This window comes from Salmo trutta, chromosome 4 (genome assembly GCF_901001165.1).
Source record: "Salmo trutta chromosome 4, fSalTru1.1, whole genome shotgun sequence".
Classification (NCBI taxonomy): Eukaryota; Metazoa; Chordata; class Actinopteri; order Salmoniformes; family Salmonidae; genus Salmo; species Salmo trutta.
The window spans coordinates 26,716,056-26,727,053 of record NC_042960.1 but is presented as its reverse complement, the minus strand read 5'-3'; the positions used below and the strand labels follow the sequence as shown (position 1 = coordinate 26,727,053).

The 10,998-nt window shown below is 42.8% G+C and overlaps 1 protein-coding gene across 1 annotated transcript; it reads right to left on the bottom strand.

The window, feature by feature from the left end:
- Window positions 1-6,056: 6,056 nt before the first annotated feature.
- Window positions 6,057-9,615, bottom strand: LOC115192173 (transmembrane 4 L6 family member 1-like). Its single transcript, XM_029750376.1, has 5 exons — window positions 9,456-9,615; window positions 9,078-9,259; window positions 8,131-8,202; window positions 7,362-7,504; window positions 6,057-7,054 (listed from the first exon to the last, which is right to left on the bottom strand). The coding sequence occupies exons 2-5, from the start codon at window positions 9,252-9,254 to the stop codon at window positions 6,856-6,858; spliced, it is 591 nt and encodes a 196-aa protein (XP_029606236.1). The 5' UTR covers window positions 9,255-9,259; window positions 9,456-9,615; the 3' UTR covers window positions 6,057-6,855.
- Window positions 9,616-10,998: the final 1,383 nt, after the last annotated feature.

Here is a 10,998-nt window from a genome sequence, read left to right as displayed (position 1 = left end):
CAGTAACAGCTGGTGCGCGATGTCTAATATTAAAGAAGTCTCGAGGTATTGCTCTTCTGAGATAGAGTACCTTATGATAAGCTGCAGACCACATTATCTACCAAGAGAGTTCTCATCTGTATTATTCGTAGCCGTCTATTTACCACCACAAAACAAAGCTGTCACGAAGACCGCTCTCAACCAACTCTATAAGGCCATAAGCAAAGAAGAAAATTCTCACCCAGAAGCGGCGCTCCTAGTGGCCGGGGACTTTAATACAGGCAAACTTAAATCTGTTTTACCAAATTTTTACCAGCATGTTACATGTGCAACCAGGGAAAAAATAATCTTAGACCACCTTTACTCCACACACAGAGATGCATACAAAGCTCTCCACTGCCCTCCATTTGGCAAATCTGACCATAATTCTATCCTCCTGATTCCTGCTTACAAGCAAAAATTAAAGCAGGAAGTACCAGTGACTCGCTCAGTTCGGAAGTGGTCAGATGACGTGGGTGCTACACTACAGAACTGTTTTGCTAGCACAGACTGGAATATGTTCCGGGATTCATGCAATGGCATTGAGGAAGCCCCCTCCTGTATTCCCTGTTCACCCATGACTGCGTGGCCAAACACGACTCGAACACCATCATTAAGTTTGCTGACGACACAACAGTGGTAGGCCTGATCACCGACAACGATGAGGGCCTATAGGGAGGAGGCCAGAGAACTGGCAGTGTGGTGCCAGGACAACAACCTCTCCCTCAATGTGAGCAAGACAAAGGAGATGATTGTGGACTACAGGAAAAGGCGGGCCGAACAGGCCCCCATTAACATTGACGGGGCTGTAGTGGAGCGGGTCGAGAGTTTCCACATCACCAACGAACTATTATGGTCCAAACATACCAAGACAGTCGTGAAGAGGGCACGACAAAACCTTTTCCCCCTCAGGAGACTGAAAAGATTTGGCATGGGTCCCCAGATGCTCAAAAGGTTCTACAGCTGCACCAGCGAGAGCATCCTGACCGGTTGCATCACCACCTAGTATGGCAACTGCTCGACATCTGACCGTAAAGCGCTACAGAGGGTAGTGCGAACGGCCCAGTACATCACTTGGGCCAAGCTTCCTGCCATCCAGGACCTATATAATAGGCGGTGTCAGAGGAAAGCCCATAAAATTGTCAGAGACTCCAGTCACCCAAGTTATAGACTGTTTTCTTAACTACTGCATGGCAAGCGGTACCGGAGCACCAAGTCTAGGACCAAAAAGCTCCTCAACAGCTTCTATCCACAAGCCAATTCATAAAAATTGCCACTGGACAATTTACATTGACCCCCCCCCCCCCCCCCTTTTGTACACTGCTGCTACTCGCTGTTTGTTTGTTACCTGTGCATAGTCACTTCGCCCCCACCTACATGTACAGATTACCTCAACTAGCCTGTACCCCCGCACACTGACTCGGTACCAGTGCCCCCTGTATAGAGCCTCGTTATTCTTATTGTGCTACTTTTTATTATTACTTTTTATTTTAGCCTACTTGGTAAATATTTTCTTCTGCTTGAACTGCACTGTTGGTTAAGGGCTTGTAAGTAAGCATTTCACGGTGAAGTCTACACTTCTTGTATTCGGCGCATGTGGCAAGTAAAGTTTGATTTGATTTGTTGAGGAGAGTGAGGTTGACGGCCAGCAATTATGGAGCAGTGGTTACTCCGTCGCTGCTAAAAATGGTCCTCAAATCACAGTCGTTGGATCGGGTGTTGTCTGTAAAGTGGGGCACATAACTAAGAAGAGGGCATCAAGGCATTCAAATGGCTACAGGGATGGATGTGCAGGAGTCAGGGCTTTGGGTCAGGGATCCTGGGTGCTTTACCAGATGGTCTGGTGGGCACTACAGCAATGGTGGAGGTCAAGTGTCCCTATGGTGCAAGGGACCTTACCATTGAAGAGGCAGTGAAGTCGAAGGATTTCTATATCAAAGAGGGAGGGTCTTACAGCCTCCGTGAAGACCATCCTCACACACAAACAATAGGCTCCTAGAATAGATTATATCACATTCAAGTTTTGCTCAAAGCAGCCAACTAATGTAATGTAGTTAACGTAAGTTCAATTACAAAGGCTGGTCTGAGTGCATCTCCTCAGTTTCATTAAGTAGTACAACACAATTCACATTGCATTTTATCATGGACACAGTGTGAATTTATATCTGTGATGTTTAAATTATGTCTTACCCCCAGAGTGAGAGGGTGAGAGAGCAGATCTCCTTGCTGAGGGTGGTGTTGATCATGCACTGCTTGTCATGGGGTGAGCCTGATGTTCAGCATGTCACACCTCATGTCTAAAACATGGGTATAGGTGGACATAAAGTCAAAATGTCGATGCATCTACAAATTCTATGTTTTACACCATAGTGTATCATATTTGATGAGTTACTGACCTGTCCATCCACAGGCTCAATGTGCTGTAGTCTCCACAACTGAACGCTCACACTCTGTTCACACTGGCACAGGATGTCCATGCACCAAATTGTCTGAGGGATGTACTTATGTTGGACTGGAAAACAAAGAGACATTTAGTCAGTGGTAGTTCTTTTTCAAAGCTGTAATACCATCTTTATCTGAACAGAAAATATTGTTTATCATAACACAAACACACCTTGGACAATGTAACAAGTGGTCCCTCAACACCCAATCTTAAGTCATAAGAACCATACACAAACACGACAAACATTACGCGCAGATAAATCTACAAATTCATTGTTGTATCACATTTCAAAAGTTACTGACTTGTCCATCCACTCTTTTACGCTACTGCTACTCTCTGTTCATCATATATGCATAGTCACTTTAATCATATCTACACGTACATACTACTTCAATCAGCCTGACTAACCGGTGTCTGTATGTAGCCTCGCTACTGTATATAGCTTCGCTAATGCTATTTTTCACTGTCTTGTTACTGTTGTTTTTATTTCTTTACTTACCTATTGTTCACCTGATACTTTTTGCACTATTGGTTAAAGCCTGTAAGTAAGCATTTCACTGTAAGGTCTACCTACACCTGTTGTATTTGGCGCACGTGACAAATAAACTTTGATTTGATTTGGTGGGCTAACGCTAACTAGCATGTCACCACGTGAAAAAGTAGCTGGCTAGCTCACTGAACTTGTCAATAAAAAGGTCACAACAGTCATTATGCTAGACTATGCTGGTTTTCTTTTTACTTGTAAGGAAGGTAACGTGTGTTGTATACTTAACTACAGTTGGTGGTTATCTAACAAATTTTCAAAAGCACCTAGCTAACCACAGACCTTTGACCTAATCAAATTGCCTCTGTAAGCCTCTCAGAAAACAATAAAATGCATCGCACAGAACCTTCCTTGCTTCTGATCGACAGAGAGACCTAAGGTTAGCTAATTCGCTACAATGGTCAGGGAGTAATAAAAAAATGCTCGGTCATTTGAAAAATGCTAAACAAGAATACACACGTGAAATACACAATATCAGTTATTTACACAAACTAAAAAGGCTATAACATTTACGTTTACATTTACGTAATTTTGCAGACGCTCTTATCCAGAGCGACTTACAAATTGGTGCATTCACCTTATGATATCCAGTGGAACAACCACTGGATATCATAAGTATAGTACATCTATACTTTTTTTTTGCGGGGGGGGGTTAGAAGGATTACTTTATCCTATCCCAGGTATTCCTATAACATCTACTTGCTAGGTTACTTGCTACTTGTCGATGAGTTTGCATGTAGAAATGTGCCTTGAGGGATGACGTCAAAGCTTGTGACAAGATGTAATAGCCACATTAACGACTAATTAAAATGTCATTTTTGGAGGGTGATTGCAGGTGAATATATTGATAAAAGTTACCTTGTCCAAAAGAGATTTGCGTGGTTATCAAAACGTCACGCCAGGGTAAGCCTACACTGATGTAGTTCTAAAATCCCTGACACAAAAATGAATAGTGAAAAAACTATTGAAACCATTTCTGTGTTTTACCGTTAGATTTGATGGGAATTATGACTCATACTGTTGTACTCAATTGTTGTCTATATTATCTGTGGGGTTTATTTAGTGGGTAGATAACAATACAAATAATTTTGATATTGTTTGTAATTATTTTACCCTATTTTCTTCTAACAGGAAATCCAAATCTGGTTGACTGACATGCTTCCCAGCCTCCAATAGTTAAAATGTTCCTAGTATCTAGTGTTAGTGTTCTAAGTTTGATAATTTTATCATAAAATACACAATTATTTATCTATCTGCTGGACTACACGGGCAATACTGTGTTCAACTAATTCCTTACACATTCATGTTATAATTTCCCAAAACATGACAGGTAAGTTAGAGCTGTAGTGAATTACTCACTCATCAACCTTCAGCGTTTTGATGAGGATTGTTTTCCCCAGCTGGACCATAATCCCTCTGGATCTCCTTGATTCCAATGAAATATTCCTGTGTGACACAGGACACAGTAGTGGCACACCCCAGTAGAAGGAACAGGATCGCTGGAGAGCTCCCATTTTGGCACAGTCAGTCAGAAAACTTTTGGACAGACACACAGCCTATAGATACTGGGGTGATGGGTCCACACAGCCAATCACAGACAGGAAGTGTGACCTCATTGACTTTCATGCAAACACAAAGTGAAACCCCCACACACAAACATCCACAGACCTCTGACCTTTGACCTGGGGATAAAGTCATTACCTATTTACCCCAAACGTAATGTAGTTACATTGTCTATTTTGCTGCTGCACACACTCGTGCGTATATACACACACACACACACACACACACCACCGTGTACATCATTCTACCCTTTGTTACTTTGTCTAACCATATCCACAAAGGAAGCTTTATTTCTGACACCAATGGCCAATGTTATCCCACACCTCTTCAATGGCTGTGCGAAGTTGCTGGATATTGGCAGGAACTGGTACACGGTGTTATACACATCGATCCAGAGCATGCTAAACATGCTCAATGGGTGACATGTCTGGTGAGTATGGAAGAACTGGGACATTTTCATCTTCCAGGAATTGTGTACAGATCCTTGCGACATACGGTTATCATGCTGAAACATGAGGCGATGGCGGTGGATAAATGGCATGACAATGGGCCTCAGGATCTCGTCACGGTATCTCTGTGCATTCAAATTTCCATTGATAAAATACAATTGTGTTCGTTGTCAATGTTATGCCTGCCCATACCATAACCCCACCGCCAGCATGAGGCACACTGTTCACAACGTTGACATCAGCAAACCACTCGCCCACTCAACACCAAACACGCAGTTTACCATCTGCCTTGTACAGTTGAAACCAGGATTCATCTGTGAAGAGCAATTCTCAAATGTGCCAGTGGCCATCGAAGGTGAGCATTTGCCCACTGAAGTCGGTTACAACACCGAACTGCAGTCAGGTCAAGACCCTGGACGACGAGCAAGCAGAAGAGCTTCGCTGAGACGTTTCTGACAGTTTGTGTAGAAATTTTTCAGTTGTCCAAACCCACAGTTTCATCAGCTGTCCAGGTGGCTGGTCTCAGACAATCCCGCAGGTGAAGAAGCCGGATGTGGAGGTCCTGGGCTGGCCTCGTTACACCTGGTCTGCGATTGTGAGGCTGGTTGGACTTACTTTCAAATTCTCTAAAACAATGTTGGAGGTGGCTTATGGTAGAGATATTAACATTCAGTTCTCTAGCAACAGCTCTGGTGGAAATTTCTGCAGTCAGCATGCCAATTGCACGCTCCCTAAAACCTTGAGACATCTCTGGCATTGTGTTGTGTAACAAAACTGCACAATTTAGAGTGGCATTTTATTGTCCCAAGCACAAGGTGCACCTGTGTAATGATCATGCTTTTTAATTATCTTCTTGATGTGCCACACGTGTCAGGTGGATGGATTATCTTGGCAAAGGAGAAATGCTGATGAACATGGATGAAAACATATTTGTGCACAAAATCTGAGATAAATAAGCTTTTTGTGCATATGGAAAATATCTGGGATCTTTTATTTCAGCTCATGAAACATGGGACCAACACTTTACATGTTGCGTTTATATTTTTGTTCAGTATATTTAGGTTTTCAATAAACATTAGAGACAAAATATAATTTACATGTTTTCAACAATCTAAGCCAATCCTGTTTGTTTTGCCCCATAGTTGCGCAGCCCGTCTATCCTTACTCAAATAAGTATCAAAGTATACAGCGTTGACAAATGTATCATGTTTACAAAAAATGATAATCAGAACAATTAAAATGGAAAATAAGTATTTGTTTAAGGCAGCACAAACACTAAAATATATGACAAATGCACTAAATATATAAAATTGCCTTAACAATTTAGCATCTGCGAGACAACAATTTTCAGAAAATGAAAATAGTAATACAAAAGACAAAACTCTCATACAAAAAAATATATACTTTTGTGCTTTAGTAAAATGTAGACTTAAGACATCAAAAATAAAAAATACTGCAGTTCCGGTCTGTATTATACACACATTCATTCAGTGTATTTCTAATACAGCGCTTTGAAATGAATACTATAAATTAACTGAACATTCAGACAGGTATCTCTCCAACATACAGGGATGAGACAACATTCGCTTATTAATCACACTTTCTGATTAGAAACTGGCTCAGGGACTATGTAGGATACGAGGAGAGGAAGTTGGACTATTGAGATGTGCCCCCAGGAGTGTTTGGAAAGCAATGTTAAACAGATGGCATTGTACACGCTCCTGGCGTGTATCGTATGTGTGTGCATGTGTCTTATGTGTATTGCGCATCAATCTTATGTTATATGCATGCGTGCATGTGTGTCAAATTTTGTGTCTGTGTCTCATCTATGTGTGTGTTTAGGCATTGAGGGTGTAGTCCTGCTTGTAGCAGCAGGGTCTACAGACAGCTGTCACCAGCCCATTGATGACCTGCAGGACACATATGATGAACTCCAGCCCACTGAGGCCCAGCAGGATGGACATCAGGGTCACGTTCCACTCTACAATACTGACAGGCTGCAGGCACTTAGACCACGTGTCCTTCTCCATTAGGTACCTGTGGACAGACACAGGAAAAGGGAAATTCAATGAAAGTTGTGTATATTGTAGCCTGTATTGCAGTTTGATATTAAATAGAGTTAAGAAGCTGTGACTCACTTGACAGGATGTTATTTCATAACGCACACACACAATAGGAAATGGACACAACAGAAAATTAACTCCAAATCAAAAACAGAACAACACAGACACACACACTCACAGAGGATTTGTTTCCAATGCATTTTGGCACCTAAAAGAAACCTACATAGCTAGAATATTTCCAGAACAATTAGCATTTCCTGTGAGAAGAGGGTGAAACAAACCTTCCTCCCTCATTGGCGAAGGGATAAGACCATCCCAGAGCAGTGAAGCACTGAGGTCCCTCCAACATGGCCATGGCTGAGATGATGAAACAGTATCCCGAGCCAGCCAGACCCACTAGAGCTGCCATTACCGACCCACACATCTATATAATACACATACGGTACATTAGTATATAAATATACACACACACAAACTCTATCCTTAAAAACAAAACTCTCTCACACACACACACACACACTCTCTCTCACGGTTCAAGCCTGCCTGTTCATCCCAGATCAACTGCATAACAATCCCCTTGGGAGTAGTGTGTGGTTGTGTGAGGAGAAATGTTGGCTTATAACTGTTACAAACCAGTTTATACACAGATAAGGTTCAGCTCCTCTCCCTGGCCCAGACGCTTTGTACTCCCTGATGGTGAAGCCTCCTTCACATATCCTTCACATAGTGTACCCCCTAATAGTGTTACAATGGCCCCTTTGTCTGATTAGCTAGGCATAGCCTACATTTCATGAGCCTAATAGCATTAGCTTAGCATAGTCCCTCACAGTGTTAGAATAGTCCTTTGTACCGTCTGTACTTTTATTAATAGGATCAAAGCCTTGTGTAACAAACCAAATAACATCCACTAACCTACTTTGACAGTTTACAAAAAAAAAAAAAACCTGAGCTGAAGAACACATCATGGCTGACCTGTCACCTTCGCTTTTTGCACAGTAATAGAATCACAGGCTGAAATCACAATAAGTAACCAAAGCATCAGTCCCTCACCATGAAGCTTTCATTCCAACAGCAGCCTGTACAACTCCCCAGGCTGATGAACACTCCAGCAGGCAGGAACATCTACAGAGACACACAATGGGGATATCTCAGGGTCTGTCACAGTATGATATTTCAGTGTATACCATCTATATAAAACAATATCCTCAAGACTGCTCTGTGTTGATTTTAATTACATTGAGTGCATCTAAAGTGTCAGTCTTGCCCAGTATCTCACTGCGAAATGTGGACCACAATGTAAATAAGCCTACAGGCTTTATCGTGTTTTTATCTTCAATCATTTTTTTGTGTATGCGATGTTGTCTCCGGCTGGAGCAGCCTGCAACATTTAATTATCTCATCAATTCAATCAATCAAGAGCTCTGTGGTTGTAGCACTGTACTGTACAACCATCCCTAATCGCTAAAATATGGTCCATAGAGCAGTTTCATAAAATGGTGGCTAATTCCTACAATATGTTTCTGGAAGAATACTCCAAAATAAGAAAATAAAACTCCTGGGGTAGCATGTCGGAGGAAGAGCTGACAAGTGTTTTCCTTTGTCTCCTATAGTATCTCCACAGTAAGGAAAACAGCCATGAGGCAAGTCACCATTGTCAGAAAGGTAAACACACACACACATACAGGATACAGATTAGCCACACACTCAAACTGCCCTCTTCCAGAAACAGCACAAGATAAATTCATTGTCACTGTTTGCACCTGTGTCAGATTACCAGCTGTTATTGTCAGAAAGGAAATACAAGACCAAAATAATATATATACACAAGACTAACTGTTACAAGACCAACTGTTTTGACCCTGAAAGTTCTCTTTATATTTATATTTTAATCTACCATTCATTCCCTGAACAGCCTGTAAATCTGACCCATAAACCATCAACTCAATAATACTACTGTAGCCTGTGTAGTAACAATAGAGTGACATATAGCTACTCACCAACACACCTCCCCCTCCGATTCCCATCATGAACCAGATCAGCCTGGACAGTCTCTCCTGTTGGACATATTGGATCTCTCCTCCAGGGAAGAACAGCAGGATGTTGGCCATGATACAGCACACAGCCAGGGGCAGAAGGGCAAAGCCCAGCGACCGCGCAAAACCCATGGAGCACATCGGCCCTACCACACAGGATGAGGAGGAATGGAGAGAGAGAAGTAGAGGTGTGGAGCACCAGAGAGGAGTGGAGCGGTATCACCAGGGAGAGAGGAATGGAGAGTAAGAATGGAGAGAGCGAGAGAGAGAGAGGGAGGGAGAGATATGAAGGTCTGGGGTCTGTTCACAGCTGTAATCAAGGAAGGAAACTGAATGGTTTACCTAGTGTGTAGGGTTTTAGCTGAACCCTCCACCTCCTGTCAGTCACACTGAGGCTGATCACGCCACCAGTTCCGTTTTACGGTGGGGGGCTGAGTGGAGGGGTTGCCACAGGAAGAGTGAGAGGTGAGTGTCTTGAGCCCTAACCAATCCCTCAGGGCCTGCAAGTGATTCAGCCAGAAAAACAGTGACAAATCCCTCAGGAAATGAGAGGGGAGGGGTGATGCGAGAGAGGGGGGGGGCAAGAAAGAAAGAGAGAGGGGGAGGGACAGAAAGAGAGGGCGCGAGTAAGAAAGACAGACACACACATAGTGATAGAGAGTATGTGTGTCTATTTTCCACACCCACCCCAATCTGAGAGGCAGTGGTAGTTGGGCTGGGCAGCTGGGCCCCAGACTGCATTCAAAACCTGCTACTTCAGAGACAAAAGAGTCTCTTTCCATGTTTTGTGAAATATCTGCACAAAAATGTTCTGGATTACGTTGCACTCAACATCCACCCTTCCTTATGAGCCTACTCCCCTACGGCAGGGGCAGCAAACAACCTGGCAACGTTAACCAACAAGTCAACTGACCATCACAAAGAATGTACAGTGCATTTGAAAAGTATTCAGACCCCTTGACTTTTACCACATTTTGTTACGTTAATGCTTATTCTAAAAAAAATCTGCATCAATTTACACACAATACCCCATAATGACAATGTGAAAACAGGTTTTTAGAAATGTTTGCAAATGTATTACAAATAAAAAACAGAAATACCTTATCTCCAAAAGTATTCAGACCCGTTCATATGAGACTTGAAATTGAGCTCAGGTGCATCCTGTTTCCATTGATCATCCTTGAGATGTTTATACAACTTGGTTAGAGTCCACCTGTGGTAAATTCAATTCATTGGACATGATTTGGAAAGGCACAAATCTGTCTATATATATAAGGTCCCACAGTTGACAGTGCATGTCAGAGCAAAAACCAAGCCATGAGGATGAAGGAATTGTCCGTAGAGCTCGGACACAGGATTGTGTAGAGGCACAGATATGGGGAAGGGTATCAAAACATTTCTGCAGCATTGAAGGTCCCCAAGAGCAAAGTGGCCTCCATCATTCTTAGATGGAAGAAGTTTGAAACCACCAACACTCTTCCTTGAGCTGGTCGCCCGGCCAAACTGAGCAATCGGGGGAGAAGTGCCTTGGTCAGGGAGGTGACCAAGAACCCGATGGTAACTTTGACTCAGTTCCAGAGTTCCTCTGTGGAGATGGGAGAACCTTCCAGAAGCACAACCATCTCTGCAGCACTCGACCAATCAGGCCTTTATGGTAGATCGGCCAGACAGAAGCCACTCCTCAGAAAAAGGCACATAACAACCTGCTTAGAGTTTGCCAAAAGGTACCTAAAGGACTCTCAGACCATGAGAAACAAGATTCCCTGGTCTGATAAAACCAAGATTGAACTCTTTGGCCTGAATGCCAAGCATCACGTCTGGAAGACACCTGGCACCATCCCTACGCTGAAGCATGGTGGTGGCAGCATCATGCTGTGGGGATGTT